Raw genomic sequence first — 22613 nt, 5'->3', positions numbered from 1 at the left:
GCCTGCCCAAACTTGTAGCTACACACTTGCAGAGCTCAAAAAAATGGCATGTACTCGGGGGTTCCTTCCAGCACCTGACTACATGCCAGTTTACCCAGCCGTGCGCAGAGCTGCCGCATGCGTGCTACGTTTTGCAAGTAGACCAACCTCACCCTCGAAGCGGGGCGCACCTGCCAGGTGGCACAGGTACTTGGAAAAGCTTTTCCAAGTGTTCCTGGAGAGCTCGCTTAGCAGGGCTAGTCTATGCGATAGGAACCCGCCCCGCACAGGGTGAGCGCGCAGGGAGGATTTCACGCCACGCAAACAACGCAAGTGCGATCCATAGGTCCACGTGGCAAAAGTTTTTCCTTCACCCCCAGCACCTTGGAGCACATGGGGTGCCTCTGGCTGTGGAGAGCCATGCTGGCTGATTAACCGTCCTGGTTTTGCTGGGATGGAATCCTAAAATCAGTTTTCTGCCTGGGAAAGTTGCATTTCTAAGGAGGCTGCAGCCCCCGTTACTGCGAGAACAAAGCTGATCAGCCGCTTTAGCTCACGGCCCGCCATGGCATGCGGGTTTCCATAGAGGCCAAGGCCTCTCGCAGTCTCGAGACGGCCGGGTGCTAAAGCTGGGAGCAACGGAGGCCGAGGCAGCTGAGCCGGGCTGGCCAGCAGAAGCGTTCCGAACCAGGAACGCCGCGCTCGCCGTCAGCCGGGGAGCCTGCCGGGAACGGCGCGTGCTCTCCACGGCCACAGCTGTGCCGCTCGCAGGGTTGCCGGCCAGCCTTCGGAGCTGGGAGCGCCCGGCTCGCCACCACCGTCTGGGCTGAGCATAACTCTGTGTACTTCATATTGCTTTTGTATTAATACTAGCGTTATTGTTTTACTAAATATGTTTCTTTTTCAACCCACAAGTTTCCTTTCTTTCCCCCATTTCCCTTTCTCAGCTGAGAGAGGATGTGGGGGGATAGAGCAATTGCTAGCGTTTAGCCCGAAGGTGGCTAAACCAAGACAATTTTAATTGGCACCCAACATGCACAATTTACCCAGGAACAGGTTATTGGGCACTCAGCATAAAATAGCTCACCTGGGAGAGCAGCAGGTTTTTATCCTGAGAGTCTTGAAGGGTTGAGGTTTTAACAGATTTGACCAGATTTATTACAAGCATTTGTCATGTGGGTGGGGGCAGAACTGTCTCTGGGTGGAATTCTCTGGTATGTGTTTTCAGAGCTGCTTCTGGAGCTGTGGGCAGCCTCACCAGTGCTTGTTGTTGGTTGTGTGCAGTTTATGGCTCCTGGGCGTGGGGTTAAAGGTGTCGCTTTGCTACGTTCTTTGGTGCTAGCCTGCAGTATCATAAATTCTTTTGTAAGTGGAGATTTTAACCGAAGGTGCAGTGGAGCCTTCATCTGCATACTTCAGGAGCCTTGTAGTGGACTTTATAATTACACCTTCTGTTTCATTTCGTACGCTCAGGCAATAGTTTTTGAGAATTTTGAGAATACTCTTGGGATGTTTCCATCACCATACAACATCATGTTGGGTTTTTTACGTGTTACATCTTTGGTCTGGTTCAGAGGAAAAGATTGGTATAGATATTGGTTCTATGCAGCTGCTCCAGCCCCCACAGTAGACACCACAGCCACCCCAGCAGCTACGCAAACTTCTGCAGCAAGTACTGTGACTGCTCAAGTCCAGATGACAATCCCTGCTACTACCCAGACCTTGGCGACAAGCATTGCAGCCAACCCTGACAATCAGTCCATGCCAGTGTCAGTTGCCCCTGTATAGAAGAAGAAATACAGAAATAGAACAGGTCGTGATGGCTCATCAGGGCCATCACAGGAGGGAGAACCAGAAGTAACCGCTCGACCTCTACCCCTAAGTGAGCTGCGAGATATATGTAAAGATTATGGCCGTCACGAAGGCAAGCAACTTGTTACTTGGTTACTCCGATGCTGGGATAACGGGGCTGATGGTTTGGAGTAGGAGGGTAGAGAAGCTAAGCAGTTGGGATCGATGGCTACAGAAGTGGGTATTGACTGGGGTCTTGGAAAAGACGCACAAGAAAGGCAGGTCCTGCTTGACCAACCTGATCTCCTTCTATGACCAGGTGACCCGCCTAGTGGATGAGGGAAAGACTGTGGACGTTGTCTACCTGGACTTTAGTAAAGCCTTTCACAGCGTCTCCCACAGCATTCTCCTGGAGAAACTGGCGGCTCGTGGCTTAGACAAGTTTACTCTTCGCTGGGTGAGGAACTGGGTGATGGCCGAGCCCAGAGAGTTGTGGTGAACGGCGTTAAATCTGGCTGGCGGCCGGTCACAAGCGGTGTTCCCCAGGGCTCGGTTCTGGGGCCAGTCTTGTTCAATATCTTTATTGATGATCTGGATGAGGGAATTGAGTGCTCCCTCAGTAAGTTTGCAGATGACACCTAGTTGGGTGGGAGTGTTGATCTGCTGGAGGGTAGGAGGGCTCTGCAGAAGGATCTGGACAGGCTGGATTGATGGGCAGAGGCCAACTGTATGAGGTTTAATAAGGCCAAGTGCAGGGTCTTGCACTTTGGCCACAACAACCCCATGCAATGCTACAGGCTTGGGGAGGAGTGGCTAGAGAGCAGCCCGGCCGAAAGGGACCTGGGGGTGCTGGTTGACAGCCGGCTGAACATGAGCCGGCAGTGTGCCCAGGTGGCCAAGAAGGCCAACAGTGTCCTGGCCTGTATCAGGAATAGTGTGGCCAGCAGGAGTAGGGAAGTGATTGTGCCCCTGTACTTGGCACTGGTGAGGCCGCACCTTGAATACTGTGTTCAGTTTTGGGCCCCTCACTACAAGAAGGATGTTGAGGTGCTGGAGCGTGTCCAGAGAAGGGCAACGAAGATGGTGAGGGGTCTGGAGCACAAGTCTTATGAGGAGCGGCTGAGGGAACTGGGGTTGTTTAGTCTGGGGAAGAGGAGACTGAGAGGAGACCTTATCGCTCTCTACAACTACCTGAAAGGGGGTTGTGGCGACGAGGGTGTTGGTCTCTTCTCCCAAGTAACTAGTGATAGGACAAGAGGAAATGGCCTCAAGTTGCACTGGGGGAGGTTTAGATTGGATATTAGGAAAAATTTCTTCACTGAGAGAGTGGTCAGACATTGGAACAGGCTGCCCAGGGAGGTGGTAGAGTCGCCATCTCTGGAAGTGTTCAAAAAATGTGTGGATGTGGCACTTCAGGACATGGTTTAGGGGACATGGTGGTGCTGGATTAATGGTTGGACTTGATGATCTTGAAGGTCCTTTCCAACCTAGTGATTCTGTGATTCCCTCACTCTCTGGAGGTGACTCCTGCTAAGCGTGAAGAACAGGTATCCCGTTAGGGATGATATCGTGTGTCACTCAGACAAGTGGACAAACGTTGAAAGAGGTGTTAAGAATCTGAGGGAAATAGCTGTGCATGAGCTGATTTTTGCTGACCTGGACAACCCGCAGACACCACAAGACACAGATGCGCTCAGAGTTACTGGAGCGTGGCGCAAGTGGTTATGGAGCGCGCCACCATTGTGTGTCAACACGTTAGCATTATTTATCTGGAAAGACAACAACAACACACCAACAATGGGTGACAGAGATAATCGAAGGCAGCAACATGCAAACAGCCCCTCTCCCTCCCCGTGGGCTGGCGTCTCAGGTTTAGAAACACCATCTGACAACTCCACAAAACTGCTCGGTAAAGTGTTGGAAAAATTGTCCCAGACCAAGGATAGGTACCACTCCCCACTTGTACCTACGAGTGTCTCGCCATCAGGAGAAAGCATTCCCCTGCGAGACCTGCTCAGGAGGGACAGTACAGACCATGAGGCACCCGGTGGTCTTACCTGCGTGACCATGGAGAGAACCTGAGAAACTGGGATGGGAAACCTACCTCGGCTTTATAGGCACACATATGTGAGTTGCAACACAGAACAATCACAAAAGGGGGTTCTTCCAGGAAAATTGCTGCTCCAGTTTCCAGTGGGCAGCTCCCCAGACAGCACAGATGGGCTTCGAATCCCTATTTACAGTATGTGAGCAAGGGGGATGGGGCTCAAATCCACACAATGCCCTCAAACCCATATATCAATAACGGGCACCATACTCAAAATTATAGGGGCCCTGCCTCCAGCCAGGTGGAGGAGGGACAACCAGGTTTATTGGACTGTGTGGCTTTGATGGCCTGGCACATCAGACCCACAGGAGTATAAGGCTCTGGAGTATAAGGCTCTAGTGCACACTGGTGCACAATGTACCCTAATCCCATCAAACTATAAAGGGGCAGAACCCATCTGTATTTCCGGAGTGACAGGGGCATCCCAACAGCTGACTGGAGGCCGAAGTGAGCAGAAGCACCCCACTGTGACTGGCCCGAGGCTCCGTGCATCCTGGGCATAGACTGCCTCAGGAGAGGGTAGTTGAAGGACCCAAAAGGGTACCGGTGGGCTTTTGTTGTAGCAGCTGTGGAGACAGAGGAAATGAAACAGCTGTCCACCTTGCCTGCTCTCTCAGAGGACCCTTCTGCTGTGGGGTTGCTGAGGGTTGAAGAACAACGGGTGCCGATCGCTACCACAACAGTGCACCGGCGGCAATACCGCACCAACAGAGACTCCCTGATCCCCATCCATGAGCTGATTCGTCGGCTGGAGAGCCAAGGAGTGATCAGCAAGACTCGCTCACCCTTTAACAGCTCCATACGGCCAGTGCGAAAGTCTAATGGAGAGTGGAGACTGACAGTAGACCATCATGGCCTGAATGAAGTCACACCGCCAGCGTGCTGCCATGCCGGACATGCTAGAACTTCAGTAGGAGCTGGAGTCAAAGGCAGCCAAGTGGCACGCCACAGCTAGTATTGCTAATGCAGGTTTCTCCACTCCTTTGGCGGCGGAGTGCAAGCCACAGTTTGCCTTCACCTGAGGGGGCATCCAGTGCACCTGGAACCGACTGCCCCGGGGGTGGAAACACAGCCCTGCCATTTGCCATGGGCTGACCCAGACTGCACTGGAGCAGGGTGGAGCTCCAGAACACCTGCAATGCATTGATGACATCATCATCGTATGGGGCAACACAGCAGAAGTTGTTTTTGAGAAAGGGAAGGAAATTGAAATCCTTCTGAAGGCCGGTTTTTCCATCAAATGAGGTAAGGTCAAGGGACGTGCACAGGAGATCCAGTTTTTAGGAGTAAAATGGCACAAGGGTGTCAGCAGATCCCAATGGATGCGATTAATAAAATAACCACTGTATCTCCACCAACTAACAAAAAAGAGACACAGACTTTCTCGGGCATTGTGGGGTTTTGGAGAACGCATATTTCAGATTACAGTCAGATTGTGAGCCCTCTCTGTGAAGTGGCTCCAAAGAGGAATGATTTTAAATGGGGCCCTGAGCAATGACCAGCCTCTGGACAAATTAAGTAGGAGACTGTTCATGCAGTAGCCCTTGGGCAAGTCCAGACAGGGCAAGATGTTAAAAATGTGCTTTACACCATGGCCAGGGAGAATGGCCTCACCTGGAGCATCTGCCAGAAAGCAACAGGGGAGACTTGAGGTTGACCCGTAGGGTTTTAGAGGCAAGGATATAGAGGGTCTGAGGCCCGCTATACCCCAACTGAAAAAGAGATACTGGCAGCATATAAAGTTCAAGTTGCTTTGGAAGTAACTGGTATTGAACCACAGCTCCTCCTGGCACCTCGATTGCCAGTATTGAACTGGATGTTTAAAGGGAAGACCCCATCCACACATCACGCAACTGATGCCACGTGGAGTAAGTGCATCGCATTGATCACTCAGTGGGCTTGCATAGGGAACTCCAGTCATCCAGGAATTTTGGAGGTGATCGTGGACTGGCCAGAAGGCAAAGATTTTGGAGTGTCACCAGAGGCGGAGGTGATGTGCACTGAAAAGGCCCCACCACACAATAAATTATCAGAGAATGGGAAGCGACATGCTTTGTTCACTGATGGAATCTGTCGTATTGTAGGAAAGCAGACAAGACAGAAGGCTGCTGTGCGGAGTCCCACATGACGAGTTGCAGAAGCTACTGAAGGAGAAGGTGAATCGAGTCAGTTTGCAGAGGTGAAAGCCATCCAGCTGGCTTTAGATATTGCTGAACGAGAAAAATGGCCAGTACTTTATCTCTAGACTGACTCATGGATGGTGGCAATTGCCCCGGGGGCGGGGGGGTGGTTAAAGCAATGGAAGCAAAACAATTGGCAGCGCAGGGGAAACCCATTTGGGCTGGTCCATTGTGGCAAGATACTGCTGCCCGACTGGAGAAGCTGGTTGTAAAGGTACGTCATGTAGATGCCCATGTACCCAAGAGTCGGGCTACTGAGGAAGATCAAAACAACCAGGAGGTGGATTGGGCTGCTACAGTTAAAGTGTCTCAAGTAGACCTGGACTGGCAACAGGAGGGTGAATTATTTTTGGCTCACTGGGCCCATGACACCTCAGGCCATCAAGGAAGAGATTCAACATATAGATGGACTTGTGACCGAGGGGTGGATTTGACCATGGACACTATCGCACAGGTTATCCATGAACGTGAAACATGTGCTGCAATTGAACAAGTCAAAGAGCTGAAAACTCTGTGGTATGGAGGACGAGGGCTGAAACAGAAGGGTGGGCAGGCCTGGCGAACTGACTGTACCTCACTTCCACGCACCCGCCAAGGCAAACACAACCAGCCTTCGGGGCCGGGAGCGCCCGGCTCGCCACCACCATCTGGGCAGAGCATAACTCTGTGTACTTTATATTGCTTTAGTATTAATACTTGTTTTGTTGTTTTATTAAATCTGTTTCTATTTCAACCCATGAGTTTCCTTTCTTTCTCCCATTTCCCTTTCTCAGCTGAGGGGGAGCTCTGCGGGGATAGAGCAATGTCTAGCGTTTGGCCCGGAGCTGGGCTAAACCAAGACATTAACACAGCGACTCACACTATTAATAAACTCGGGAAGACAGCCTCAGTTCAAATCTCACCACTGGCAGAGGTGGCAACTAGCAAACATGCCAGCACTCAAAGTCTGCAGGAAAAAAAAACCAACAACAAATAAAACCCGAGGAAAGTCATAGCTGCAGTTTTCTAAAGGTGACTTTTTACGTAAGAATTTAAATGCACATGGATATAACTGCATTCATACTTAAAAAGACACTTTTTTTAAAAAAAGGTTTTTTAAAATCTTTTAAAAAATTTTTTATTGTCATTTAGTCTGTTTCTCTGCTCAAAGTCAGGATCAAGTATGCTCATGCCGTTCATGATTTACACAGTGTAAATACACTGCAGTTACCACTGAGAAGAGAATTTAAGGAGATATATAACCAAAAGTTATGTGAAGGGTTCCTGAAAAACTAAGAGCAGGAAATGCCTGGTAGTTAGAGTAACCGACCACAGGAATGCATGTAGAGTACGTAAAGGTAATCAGATCTTCAATCATCATTACACAGCCAGTGCATCCCTTGGAAATGGGGGATTTTTACTTCAAAAGCAGACAGCTGTGCACCAGATGAAGAACACCAGACACCCAGAAGACATTTCTATCATTCTGAGGAAAAGGGGTGTGTGTGGGGAGGATACATGTCATTCATGCTAATATTTACTAATGTCAACATACTTAAGCTAAGGTGGCAGACTTCAGGATGCCCAAATGCCCATTACAGCTCCCCCATCCACCCCCACCCTGCCCCGTTTTCTAGGGCAGGAAACTGTAACTCATAGTGAAGCCATGGATTTCTACATCTGGCACTTCTGAAAATCCAGATAGCTTACTGCTGTGCCAAGGTGCACATACAGCTCATGCCAGTAATCAAGTGCTCCACTCTGAATGACGAAGTGGGCTCCCTTAGGAATTCGTTTAAACAATTAGCTCACACTGACAGCTGAGTTGCCACAGTACATTTTCTAACAGAGCACACAGCTGACATTACAGAGAGCAATATTTGGCAACTTTGTCAAACACTGGCTTTTTTAACAGTGACTAATATAAAAAATGGAGACTTGATTGAATAACCATAACGGCTCAGATCATTCCAAGGATTAAAGTTTCGTGATATAATCCCTTCAGTTCCTAAACTCATCATTACCTCGACAGGTTCTTCCATTTGCTGCCATGGTATATCCCTGCTCAGGACAAGCACACTGATAACTGCCAGGAACATTCACGCAGCGGAAAGTACAAAGAATGCCTGCACTTTGTGTGCACTCATCGATATCTGGGGAAAAAAAAAACAACACACAATTACAAACATAATGAAAAAAAGAAAAACAGAAATCTGAAAAGGGAGGCTGTAGAACACAAGGAAATTCTTATCTGATGCATTTATAATATATTCTTGAACAAGAACACAACCATGAAAGTTTGACATTGCTCTAGGAGATGGTGCTTTCTGAAATGCTGAACGCAAGACTGCTGCCAAAAATACTGGTTGCAAGTACTTATGGAAAAGAACAGTAAGTCTAGGGCACATGTGAGTTTGAAAAACTCTCTCTGGTACCCCTGCAATTCTTCTAGGATTGCTTTGGGGGCTTCCCTGTGCTAGGAAGAACGTGGGTTTCTCCACTGTTTCTTAAATAGAGACTCTCCAAAGTATGTGTCGGTATTGGTAACTTCAAGAAAACAGGTAAAACCCTTCCTTTCTCCAGTCTGATCACTCCTAATTCACCCACCACCAGCAGAAGTTAGAGCAAGCCTTCACTCAACTGTGCCTGAGCGGAGGCTTTTATTGATGCAATATAGGTAAATAAATCTTCCCTCCTAATTTTTTTAGTCATAAGCTCTAGCCCCATGAAACAGTAACTTCACTGGTTCTACAGTCACACAAGTGTATTCCAGCCCCAAGTAGGAGGCATGAAAATGAACTGAATTTTCCAATAGCTGGAGTTACCTTTTGCAGCTTCTGCAGCAGGGTGTAACTCAGAACCATCCTCAGACATCAACTGCAGCGTTAGGGGCTGCTAAGAGTTAGACAGCATGGACTGTTGAGGAGGACACACGTATTTAACTTGACCTGAGAAAGCAGCAGCCTTACCTTTACAAGAATGCCCATCTTCTGCCAGCTGGAAACCTTGCCTGCAGTAACACTGGTAAGAACCGTAAACATTGGCACACTCCTGGCTGCAGGGACTAGTATCGCATTCGTTCACATCTGTATGCAAAAAACAAACCCACAGACATTGCCGCATTGGTTCAGAACAGTATCTTCCATCATTTCTTGCCTCTGAGAACAGCTACTGGATCCTTCTGGTCAGAGTGAATAAGGATGGACTAATTTGTCCCGAGAAGATGTTTCTGCTCCCCGGGCAGAATGCCAAGGAGTGTGAGGATGTCTGTTGCACCTGAATTCCATTTCTGTATATGCCAACTGAAAACACATACACACGCAAACAGGTGTTTCAGACCCTGTATGTTACAGCTGGTTACAAATATGTTTTCATTGCCTTATAAAAAAAATCATGGAGAACTTAAAAAATTTCCATTCAATTCAAAATAATTTTTTTCCAGTTTTGCCAGTACCAAGTTTCATCGTTACTAAAATTTGAATGAAACATTTCCTATTCTAACTTAGTTATGTTCTCGTTTTCTCTCATGTGTAAGGAAAGGAAAAAGTGCATGAGGGAAAGGAAGAAAATGGAGAAACTTGTCGGCTCTCATCTGACTGAGCATTCGATTGACTATCTGCCAATTTGAGCACACATAAATCATGGGTTTACTGTATTTATATTTCACCTCAACTCCTTCTCTAAAGTCCCTTAATTCACACTGCAATTTCTTCTTCATGAAAAAAATGCCTGGTACCTTCACAATGCTTCCCATCGTAAGACAAGCGGAAACCAGAAGAACAAGTGCAGTGGTAGGACCCAGGGGTGTTCTCACACGTGTGCTGACACAGGCGTCCAGGGTAATTCCAGCACTCATTTATATCTGCCAGCATAACAAGCAAACATACGATCAACTCAGAAACAAGGAGCATCAAATAAGATGCAGGAGGGTATTTTAAAGTGTCAAAGATTGATTTGCAGAGCATGAAACACTGCAACCTCAGGTTTTATGCCGACTTTGTGCTTTAATTGGTGCACAGTAGCAATAAAATACAAAATGCTCTATCATAGTCTCTTACGAAAAAAGCTGTGAAATCTTCAGAAAGATAAATTTCTACAGCAGCAGAGGCGTCACCTGTAGGAAAGTACTTTGCAGATGACTTTAACTGATAACCTGCAGCTAAACCAAAGCAAGGGCACCTGGTCCAAAATCACAGCACGGAGTGGCAGAGCTCTAAATGGCCGGTCGCACTGAACGACAGCTGCTTTGGAGGCGATGCCATTATCTTTTGAGGCACTGCATTGCAGAACTAATAACTGCACACTACAGTGGTGCTAAATACTGCCTTGAGGTCTAAGGCTCAATCAATCATTTGTTTCATCTCATCTTGCACCTTACATACCAATGCAGCTTCTGCTGAATGCATCGTACTGATATCCCATCTTGCAGTCACAGCGATAAGCCCCAGGAAGATTGTGACAAATCTGCCCTTCGCCACAACGGTGTACTCCAGTTTGGCATTCATCCACATCTGCAGAACCAGAGAAAGCAATTAGCTTAAATATAGTTTGCTGAAAATCAATGTTTACGAAGACAAAAAAATAAATTCATTAAATAACAGGAATAGAAACTGTTAGGGTTGTCCCCTGGACACAACAAAGAATATCGGCTTTTCCCTCTGTGCTCTTCTCAAAGTCCGCTTTACATATCTCTAGGTCAAACTTTTGAAAAGCAATATGTTATCTTAAAAGTGAAAATGGTAACTGTAACCGCAATGGAGCTTTCCCAGCATAGCCTGCATTTCAATGTAAACACATTTTGATTCTGATCAAACCGTGACATTTAAACACCCTATTCTGATGTTCTGCCATTACGTGAGTCACGGCAAGCCGTTTAAAGCAAAACAAGAACTAGCCAGAAATTCTGCTCATCCCTTCAATTAAAGCAATTGCTATTTTCATCTCCAGTTGACCTTTCAATCTTGCTTCTGCTGTCTACCTTGTGCTCTTTCCCAATGTTGATCTTTTTTCTTTCCTCAATCACATTTTGATATTCCTCATGGCATCTCATCCAAAATCCAATACCAACAAATTAGTTGCTGCTCCACTCACATGCATCACTTCCAATCTCATTTTAAAAGTTCTTAGATGAAGATGAGAGTTTTCAATACATGCTGATTTACAAGACTTGCAACATGACTAAATAGCTCATCAGTATCTAACAAATCCCTGTCACCATCTGTGACAAGAAGCATCAAAAAGTCTGATTAACCCTCAGAAACTTGAATTTCTTCAAGTATTCTGAGTTCTGTAATTTCCTAAGCCATCAGATCCTGCTTCCTTCCTACCATTTACATCTTCAACTACTTTTACAACCCAAATCCCTGTTCATGTAATATTAATTAGGATGGTAGTTGAAGGCTGGGTGTTCTCCGTACTGGCCTATTTGAAGTCATAAATTGGAGCACTGTTTCATTTCAAAGGGTTCCTGGGCAGTTCTCCATTAAACACCAGGCTTGGAGAGCGCTACAGAAAGCGGTCACTTGCTGAGAAAATGATAGGGAAGGGAGAATAAGTTACTTATCGCAGAAACTTGGATTTGGAAAAGTGGAGATTAGAACAACCCTGATGAAAGGCACTAACAAATACGTTGTTCAGTATTTCAGCACAGATTCCCACCTACACAGTTGCTGCTGGCACCGGGGTTAGGGATGGCACTCGCCAAGCAAAGAATTCCTGACAGGCTCATAGATTTCCGCTGAAACACTGTCTCCTCGTTTTCTTTAGAGATCAGAGATAGCATCAAAACAAGGAAGTTTCTAATGCAGATGCAAATTTGTAAAATAGCACTTTTATTTGCAATTAATTCCTATGTGCAACCATTTCATTAGTTTGTCCAAAATTACACATTCCATTGCTTTCAGACTTTAATTAGTTCTAGGGCATTATACCATCGGAAGTGTGCTATATTTCACAGTAGTTACAGTAGTTTTCAATTAAATGTAATATTTACCTTTTCAGTTAAAGGTAGTTTTTAATAACTCATTTACTAAATCAGAAAATATGAACATTATAAAGAGAGAGGAATCCTCTAAACAGAGATGACGACCATAAAAGTGCAGTTCTGCTGGAGAAACATGTGCAGATGATGTATTTACTACTGTGAATAAATCTAAATCAGGAATCTAATTAGCTATTGTAATGCCTTAAAGAAACTAGTCTTTATCATAGAGAGGGGAAATTAGGACCATATGTTTTTCTTTTATCTCCTCCATGCTTTCTGCCTACTTAAATAAAGTCGTACCAAAAAACATATTAAAAGATATAGACTGCAAACACAGTGCACACAGCAAAGACAGAGACATTAAACAGTTGTTTTCCCAAAATCAAACTAGAGAAGCTTCCTTATACCTGCTCCTTAAAAGCATTGTCAATCACATAAAGTAGAGACAAAGTATCATCAGTAATTACAATACATTGTGTTATCTTATGCTTTAAAGATATAAATGCTGTATGAATAATGGCAATTTCCTCCTCTGCCACATATTTACACACAGTCACTCTCTTTTAGGAATAACTCAGGGGAAAAAAATGGATTCTTTCTATAAATCATCAGTTTGAAATTTAGGAACGCAATATGCCCTAGCCACTAGCAGGGCGTGAAAACAAAAGCTGTTAGCACTACAGCCAGGACTTCTGAGCTGCTCGGTGTTGACTGATGACTGATGATAAAATTGGTATTCATGGAGACGTTTTTAGGATTACCACCACGCCGACAATTTCAGGGCCACCACACTTCAGGTGGTGCAAATGTACCTAGCCCAGCTGACTTCGCTGAAACAGGACTGATCAGAACCAGTTGAAGAACCGTGTCTTCGCAGCAACTGAGACAGGACTTTTGGACCTTCTCTTTGTAACAGTTGAAATATTTCAGGCTGCTATATCATAGGACAGCAAATGAAACTGCACTGCTTTGCCCTGAATTTACAAAACACAAGCCCCTAGAGCTGTAGTAGGAAGCTTTGAGAAAGCTTTTCTTAGTTACACACATAAACTGTCCCTGTCTTCTGCTGTTTCCAAATCTTCCCGACCTTCTCACTGGCCAAGGATTGTCTGGATAGTCCTGGGTGTAAAATCATGAAGGGAGATAGAGCATAATGAAGAGCAAAAAGGAGAATGCAGAAATTTATGCAGAAGTAGGGTCTATCTACACCACTGTTTTTCACTACAAGTTACTAGTCATGATCAGATTAATAGCTGCCAATGCGTCTTCCACACAGCTGTAGCATCACAAAGCATATTTTGATAATTTTTCATCCTTCCTTTTATTCAAAGGGAGCGTAAGTAGAAATCATTAGGATATCATCGCTAACCAAAATGTTGATTTTTTTTGTTGTTGTGGGTTTTTTTTTCCCCCGCTGTCATTTGATTATTTCCTACTTTGTGTAACACAGAACATAGGGAATTAAAGAATACATAGCCAGCCTTGCCTTGGGTACCAAGCTTTGGACCAAGACTTTCAAGGACCAAGCTTTCAATTCCTCTGTGCCTAGTGTGCCCATTTACAGAACAAATGCTAATAAGAGATGAAATCTGCTGTTCTGAGTCAGTAACTCCATAACCACATTGAAACAAATACAAATCAGTATCAAGCTGCATGTCAGCCTATATGAGTATTTCAACATACTTTCCACAAAGAAATTATCCTAAACATACACACAACTGGATGTAAATAAGGACCACCATTTGTAGCGCTACAAGGAATGTCCACTTGGTGCTACTCTCATGAGTCCACAAACTCAGTGGTTCTCGTTTGCTGCATCCCATGGCTTCAGATCATATCTCTTACAGTGAGATACTGTAAAAAATAGCAAAGGATCATGGTTTTGACTGACAACATGAGGTTAAAAAGTAACTAAACCCCATTCACTCCAGAACGGAAGCCAGTAAATCCCATAGGCTGTCAAAACCAACGTCACCCAGCGCACTCAGAGCAACTCCATGCAGCAGCCAGACATCAGTGCAGCATCCTGCAGTGCAAACAAATTGCTGAGCTGCTTGGACAGCAAATGCATACAGCAAATTCCCACTCCTCAGATAAATTTAGGAATCTGGAGGTAACTCAAAACCTCTTTTTAGAACCGAAATGTCCTTTTCCTCTGAGAGGGCACCTGACCAGATGCTGGAGTCCAACCTTACCAATGCATCGGGTTCCCTCCTCATTGGAGTGGTAGCCTCTGCTGCATGTCAGCATGTTCCTTTGGCAGTTGTAAGACCCAACGGTATTGATGCAGTTGAATCCTGGTTTACATGGCTCGGGGAGAGAGGTGCATTCATTAATATCTGGTGAAGAAAATGAATTAGAATAGTGAGAAGAGCTATTTAATCTTTCTAGTCTGTTTTCTTGCAGCTGTCACTTTTTCCCCCCTTCACATCAATTTATTGTGCTACAAAGATAAGGCTGATGAAGGACTGCTGTGGTAACAATTTCATATTCAATATGCAAGCGTGCATATCTTTAAAAAGACAGCAATGTTTAAACTAAATTCACAGCAGGATTTAAGGAAAACTACACTTAGTCAATATATACCCCTTCGACAGGCTGAGTTGGCCAGTATTGCTGGCCAAACAATATTACAAACATATTGCTGGCCACACTTACCAACACAGTTTCCCTCAGGGTCTTGTAAAAATCCGTCCATGCAGCGTTGCTTTGACTCACAGTAGAATGATCCTTCTGTATTCTGACAAACGAAGTTTACTTTACAACTGTGAGTTCCTCTCTCGCATTCATCAATATCTGTTAATGAGATCGAAACACCAAATTGCGACTAGTCAAGCTGTACTTTTCAGTAGCCTTCAAGACTAGTCAACTGCTCAGAAAAGGAAGTTAAGAAGCGTTATTTAAAGCAGACACCCAACACTGCCCATGGGAAATCTGAGGTTTAGGTGTCTTTGTCCTTGGACATCCACTTCAGCATTGTCTGCAGAATTTGCCAGCTCCTGCAGCAAATTTGATCCAGGTCCCGATCACCTTGCTTACAGCATCTCTTGTAAACCACAAATACTGAAACATCTGCAGTTTTAAAATCTTAAAGACCCAAATTAGAACTAGGAATAACATACACATAACAACATGTGTACCACACTCTTTCAAAAGCAAAATGGTCTCTTATTCCTTGCGTATCTCAGGAATTCTAGGTAGAAACCTACCTCCGCTGAATTTGACACTAATAGGGATCCACGTTTGAATAGGGCTGGGACTTCACTGTGCATACAGGCACGTGTGTGTGTGTGTGTGTGTGTATACACACATACACTTATGTACACAGAACAAACACTTATCCAACTCTGAAAACTATTCTGAAAAAAATCTGAATGAGAGATCGAAATATCAGTAACAAATTTAGCTTTTTTTCCTTACTCTGCATCCAGAGCTCAACACAGCTTTCTCATTTTTTATTATGTATATGAAATTCTATGCATATGAAATTATGCAGGAAACCACACAATTCAGGAGTACCCACTCCTCCAGGCAGACAAGGGGAGAAGTGCCGGCACTTCTCTTTCTGTCCTAACTCCTCAGTTAAATGTTAAGGTCACGAAGGAACATCACCAGTCTCCCAGAAGGTACTGTATGGTTTTTCTACCATATTTATTGACTGAGACAAATAAAAACTGTGGAATTCAGTATTTCATAAACGTCTGCAAATTCAACAGTTATCTCTAGGCAATTTTACACACCGTAGTTCTGGAATTCTAGTCTTTCTTACAAGTCATTAATTTAAAGGCTACTTGGAAACAATTCGTAAATTTTATAATCTGTTACAATCTAATTTTAAGACTAGAAAGCAATTTACCAGTAAATGTTAGAAATGCTATAGAATCAGACAACAGAACAAAACATTCACAAACAGCCCCTTCAAAGAAACCAGGGTTCACTTACGACAGCTGTATATAAAGCGAGATTTCTGATCGTTTCTATTTTACAACCTTATGTTATATGTCAAGAGCTAAATTCTTTCCATAGGCGTCTCTTACTCAAGCTGTCAGGAAACTCTTTGTGTAAAAAATGTAGGCGTAAATAACACTGATTTATGCCCTGGAAGGCAGGGCACATGCGTCCGTTAGACCTCTATTGTATAGACCAAGAAGGGGGAGATGAAGAACAACTTCATCGCATGACCACTCTAAATGTAAATAAATGCAGACAGACCTCCTAAACACACGAAGGACCGGACTGAGCCAGCCCCATGATCCATTCGGGCTGTGAGTCAGTGTTCAACAGCAACCAGCATCAGCCCCTTCAGAGAAAAGCAGAGCTACCCACAGGAGTGCAACAGGAATTCCTCCATCAGCAAGATCTCTCTCTAACCCCTTAAAAACAGGGTAAACCCTAAATCATAAGGTTTCACGCATTTTCCAAATTATTCAGTTATCATTGGAAAGTATTTAAAATAAATGACTGTACAGAAGGGGCTTAATGAAGCCAAACATTTCCATGACGATCAGCCTTTTTTAGCTGCAATCTTGATATCACAGACCAGCAACAATAAAACGCTTTGCAATCCCTTTCCTTTCCAGCAATTGCATCAGCTGAAAAACACTTGTCTGTCTTACCAACACATTCTCCATCCTTAAGTTCATAACCTGGCTGACAGCTCAATTCCTGGAGACATTTGAATGATCCCATCGTGTTGACGCAGTGCTCTCTCCGCTGGCAGGTGTGAGCATCCGTTACGCATTCATTAATGTCTACAAGAAATAGTTAAGCAACTCAGTACCACAAATTTATCAAGTGATCTGCCTCTTCCTGCTCTTTTGGAAGGAGTCAAAAGCTCAGGTGAAACCACTCCTTCCAAAAGACTCAATATAGACTTTGCTACAGTGTTCTGATGAAAGACGTTTTATTCCAGGATCTTTTGTTAACACAAAGTAACTCGAGACACAAATCACGGGGAGATTTCCTTCTCCTCCCCTCTTCCCAAACGTGCAGCAGATGGTGCAGGCATCGAGGACAAGGGATGGACAGAACGCAAGGTGGGCAAAGGAGTGATAATCAGCTTCTGGTTTACTGGATAGAAACCTCCTGGACAACTGAATGAGAAAGTGATTAATGCTTCTTGCTCATTACCAGGTTTTCAGAGCTCAGGCTAAATATCAGCCCTGCTGCTTCATGCCAGCTGCGGAACTGCTGCAAGAGATAGGTACCCAAACTGCCCGCCTCGCTGCAGGTGGACTCGTGTAACGTACTTATCTCCTAAGGAATGCATCATTTGAACTGGGTACACAAGAACACACGGAGAGAGGAATCCTGAAGGCTTAATCAAGTTTGTAAATTTGCATTTAAATCTTTAAAGAGATCTGATTTCAGCAGGCGGGGTGGTAGAAAAGCGCAGGGACAATTTGAAAAGGAATACGCCACACCTTTAAAATTATATGTTTCCATAGGCTTGGATGAAATGATCTCAAATTCAGGTTTTGCTTATTTCAGTAATGAAAGCTAGGAATACCATGACGAGCAAACACTTACAAGCAACAAAAAAGGGCAGAGATGGGAAGAAAAACTTCCTTGCCATTCTCCATAGAATCTTACACATCCACAGTTCTATATAAAGCTAAGAAGTATTTCTAGAGCTAACAAAAGCCAAATGTGACCATAACTATTACCGAGCTTCTTTGCACATGACAATGTTTTCATACTACACAATAAAGCAAGTATTCAAATCAGATTTTCATTTTGGCTGTAGAACCTCATTCCCAGATAAGTACAACATCAGATATTATGACTTCCCCTTGCGGAGCATCAAAACAGGAAAAGCCATTTTAAAAGCCTTTTGTCTTAGAAAATGTGTCAGCTTGTTTTCTCTCAGACAGATGAAGACAAGCACCAAGAAATTTCAGTTCCTGCTGAGGTCAGCTAACTGGTGATTTGCACTGAGTGTTGCAAGACAGTATGTCAGCTTGGTGCCATTTCACTTTTCATTTATTTGTCTTTTCTTTTTGTTTGCCATTGCTATTCTTCACGTGCTGTGTACTTGCCTTCCAAAGCTGATTAATGCACAGCAAGGTCACTGCCATCAACTGGGCATCTCTCTGCCCGTCCCACTCAATGTTTGTGTACTTCCACTGAGTGGCAGGTACTTGCCTACCCCAAAGTTTTTCAGGGTTATGTTCTCCTAATGCTTGCACTGTTTCCCAGTTTCTACACATCAGCTTGATGTGTAAGCAGAAATGTTCTCACTACTGGTCTTGGGAAAAAACCACCACCACCAACAGAACAACCCAACCAAAAAACCCATCACACGCTTGGAGAAGAATATGAGCGGCTATGATAGACTCCTCCCGCCTAACTCGAATTAGTTCTTCAATAAATTTGAGGTTTGTATTTTTTTTAATTTTAGAGAAGAATGGCTATGTATAGCCACTTAACAGCATCCAAACCAGTGCAAGCATTTCTACAGATTTAAGAGGCTACACAACAGATCTGAGATTATCTTTTCTTGCAAACCACAAAAAGCCTTTTCAATATAAACAAATTGTCAGCACTACACTGCACCATGTGAACTTAAGTCAGTTCAGTTCAATGTCAAAAGAGCCACTAGGAGGAAAGCATGTTTGTCTGAAATACTACCCAGATAACGTAGGAAGTATTCCACCTGATTAGCAGGTGTAAACAGGTAAAAAGAAGGTTAAGATTTCACAGAGAAAAACAATTTAATATAATTCCATGTTTTGTCTGTACTTTTTGATTCAGTTTTCAAATTTCCAAGTACTTGAGAAAGTAAGTAGAGCTGGCCAGAATGCATGTGAGGAAATTAAAATTATGGAAGATTACGTGCAGAATTTTTGCTTTCAGGTAAAGTTTTGTGCACAAGTGATACACTGATGATCTCTAAAGTTTAATGATTGTGACTTGGGCTGAGATACAAGGCTTAAACTATGAGCCATGCAGTATGCAAGGCTCTGCTCTGTCCTATCTGATGTTAGGGCATGGATCTCCATCTCTGATATCAGGCCAGTTGTCAGCCCAAAGTTTCCTTTTCATTTTATTAGACATGCCATTTTTTGTTCATTTTTCTAAACAAATTCCTAAGTGGTCATGCCACAATCAAAATGAGGTCTCAGAAGACCTGCAGCATCTTTCTCATGAGTTCCCCTCAGTCCATGCTGTTGCTCTCCCTATCAATGTCTACCACAGAACAGTGTCCCTTAGCATGAGCGTGAAGGTGGGAAAAGGCATCTTTGGGAATATGGTCCCAGTTTGTGCCAAGGCAGCACACGAGCACCTGAGGTAGCTCTGTTCAGCCCAGGCTGTACCTGGTCTCATTCTACTCCACCCTTATGGCACAAGGTAGAGGGGGGTGAGGACTGAACACATTTTTATATAGCAGAACCATCTCTTTCTCCTTTTTTCCTCCCTATTGATTATCCGTAGAATCAAGAGTGCCCACAATCTGTCTCTCTTCAGTACTGGAAACAAACTCAACAAGTCAGTAAGATGCTTGACAGAGCACTAGGAAAAATATGAGTTATGTTTTCAGTTTGAAACAAAGTTAATTCCCAACATTGGACCAACTATCACCTGTAGTCTTCATCCGACACAATTAAGACTGTGAGGTAGGGCAAGATTACATTTTTAAAAAACAACAGGAGTAAGAAGGAAAATAATTAAGCAATACATTAAAAACCAAGTCATACAGTTACTTCTTGAGAAATCCACTAGGTCTATGTGTGTGGCAACAACATTCCTCACTCAGTCAGTAAAACACAGAATTAAATACTATTGCGAAATACCTCTTTTTCCCCCAGAATTGTTGAAAACAGCAACATATACACTATCCATGAGCATATCTGTTGCATCTAAGAAGCTGACATTGTTGCGAAGGAATATCAACATTTATCTACTGCTGTTTTTTTCTATGCATACTTCAACATTAATTTTTTTTTGCATGTTTTATAGAAATGTGAAATGCAGACTTTTTTTCGACCTGCGCATGCGCTTTCTCATGATCTTTCTTCTCTTCAAATTACTTCAGCTGAATTTGTTTTATGGAATACATCTGTTTTATTTAGACACGTTGTTATTTTGCAACCACCCATCCCGTGCTCACGCGCAGTCCCTATGGTTCAGCAATAAAATGACCACTTACTGCTCACTCCGGCAGGCGGGAAAATTTAGATGGGAGTAGCAAAGAAAGTGGTCTCCCGTCAGTGTGCGTGTGGGTGGTGGTAATGACTTTGCCTGAAAGTCACCAGGAAAAGCAATCCACGTTAAAAACACCCAACCTGGCTCTTATCTCTGTAGAACATGGAGCTTTCAAGCCTAAAGACATTTCAGTATCTGTTCACAAAGTTACAAAAAGCTGGTGTGTGCAGGCTATTTAAACAGCTGGTGACTCTTCATTGTGCATGGTTGGCTTTCAGGAATTCTAGATATCTGCTCTTGAATGCACCTGGAATTATAATCTTCCACAGTTTGACTAAAGGAAATTCAACAGATAAGAGGTTATCAGCTGTTCTGTTGCTGTGCAAAGATTGTTCCTCCAGTCCCTAAAATATGCAAAGAGTAACATCATTAAAACAACAATAAGTTGCAAACAAATTACCAAAGCTTTCCTCGTGGTGTGGCGACAGCTGAGGATGGAGCACAAAAGCAGTTAAGCTGGGGAAGGATACCTTAGGTGAGTATGGCTGCAATGAGGCAGTTCCACAAAACAGAAACCACAGTGTGCTTGTGGCTTTCCCCTTTGACTAGAGAAGTAGGAAAAATGTTAAATACAGCGAATGTTCTCCAGGCACCACACACAGAGCAGAGCTGTACAGGAGCAGGGAGCACACGGGGTGTATCTATCCAAAATGGAAGAGAAACTTCAAAGTTTTCTAGATTATTTACAAGGATACCTGTAAAAACCTGACTTGCGTTAGAGAAATACAGAGGTTTGTTATTTAGTGAGAGAGAAGAGGATCTTTTAGCTTTACAAATGAGAGCTGTATCTTTCATTTTATTAGTGATGCCTGAAGTTTATCTTGTATCAGTCACAATAAAACTCCATTATAATGTCATGAGGTAGAGGACAGGAGAGGAAGAAAGCGAATCAAAGGAAGCGCTTGGCATCTTCTATAGCACCTTCTGCCAAAGCTGATGACAAACATGCATTACTTTAGTTTCAAAACACTCCTGGGAGATGGAGAAAAGGACAGATATATCCCTACTGCATAGTCCAGGAGAAAGATCAGGGGATTGAAAGGCAAGATTTTCAGAAGCAGAAGGCAAGGTGAGGCAGTTCTTCAGCTGCTCACTTACCAGACCCTACATGCAGAAGTGTGGTACATACAGCAGGCTCTGTGAAAGCCATGAAACACGCGATGCAGGCTGTGGCCAAGTACAAATACCATCTTCTATCCCACAGTCTGATATTTTCTCTGTAAAGGCTTCCTTCCTTCCTTACAGTGGTATGTTCTCAGCCATTTCATTTAAACTAAATAAAGTCATTAGTTTTCCATGCTTACCAGTATCTCTGGTTTCAAAATAAATTGTAATTTAAAAAAAATAAATCCAATTTTGACAATTTACAGAAAACCCAAGAAGACAGTAAATCACATTTCTGCTCTAAACTATGACACTGTATAAGCTTTCCTGCTCATGCCCTTATGCCATATGATGTCATTAATAAATGAGATCATAGAGCTTTAAAAGATAGGAGCAAAACCAAAGCTATGATGGTCAGAAAAACAATGTTATAAACATAGGGAGAAGGACAGGGGTGGAAGAAGGCGAAGGTATTCACACATGACATTATAGTCACAGGCATTGCTGCTTTCATTAATGACTAGAGCTCTCCAGGTGCTCCATTTTTCCAGGCATTACCACACAACACCACTGCAGCTCATGTGCCTCCTAAGCCAGCCTCTAGAAAAGCACCCCAAATAGAAACTATTTCATAAGCTCAGGCCTTGGCTTTTTAAAACAAATTAAATCCTCATAAATACACTTGTAAAAATAGATTGGTTTCTTATATGAACTTAAATAGCAGGGATGATACAGCAGAATTATGATGCATCTTTAACTTTTACACAAAGAAATTTGTGCCAGAATGAACAAAGGACTAACCTGAATTTAAAAATCCATCACTTTGGAATGGATCTTTTCCACTGACCAGACTTAATGCAGATTTCTTGAGCTGTATTTATGAAGTTCTGTCACTTCATGATATCTGGGCATTTGGTAGTATTGACACTGTCCAGAGAGATCAACTGTTATGTTTTCTTAGCCCAGTTTAACAGTCATCAGTACTGCTGTGGTCATCACACCTACGAACTTTTATGACTTTTGCACAAAGTTATATGTATCCTGAGAACGTATTGCTAGGGAAAAAGCCAAATAGCATACGACTCATGATGTTAAGTGCCTGAGCAAATGGTGCACATGTGTTTTTACTAACTCATATTGAAATGTCATATGCAAAGATGGCCAGAGAGCCTTTTAGCACAAATGGTTTAAATGCATTGCAGAGCATGAAGAATTATGATACTGTGGTGAATGGCTTATACCTATCATCTTACCAACACATTTTCTATGCCTGTTGAGCATAAAA

General features: G+C 43.6%; 1 protein-coding gene across 1 annotated transcript in view; it reads right to left on the bottom strand.

Moving 5' to 3' along the window:
• Nucleotides 1-22613, bottom strand: part of FBLN2 (fibulin 2) — a gene marked incomplete at its 3' end in the record, with an annotated part of 85179 nt that overhangs the window by 3383 nt on the left and 59183 nt on the right. The window contains 8 exon segments of the mRNA XM_082004802.1: nucleotides 8061-8189; nucleotides 9006-9122; nucleotides 9773-9898; nucleotides 10419-10547; nucleotides 14215-14358; nucleotides 14678-14815; nucleotides 16636-16770; nucleotides 22582-22612. Coding sequence (XP_081860928.1) covers nucleotides 8061-8189; nucleotides 9006-9122; nucleotides 9773-9898; nucleotides 10419-10547; nucleotides 14215-14358; nucleotides 14678-14815; nucleotides 16636-16770; nucleotides 22582-22612 — 949 coding nt within the window.

This window comes from Phaethon aethereus, assembly GCF_964289735.1.
Source record: "Phaethon aethereus genome assembly, chromosome: 11".
In the NCBI taxonomy this organism is placed as follows: domain Eukaryota; kingdom Metazoa; phylum Chordata; class Aves; order Phaethontiformes; family Phaethontidae; genus Phaethon; species Phaethon aethereus.
This window is presented reverse-complemented; position numbering and strand designations above follow the sequence as displayed.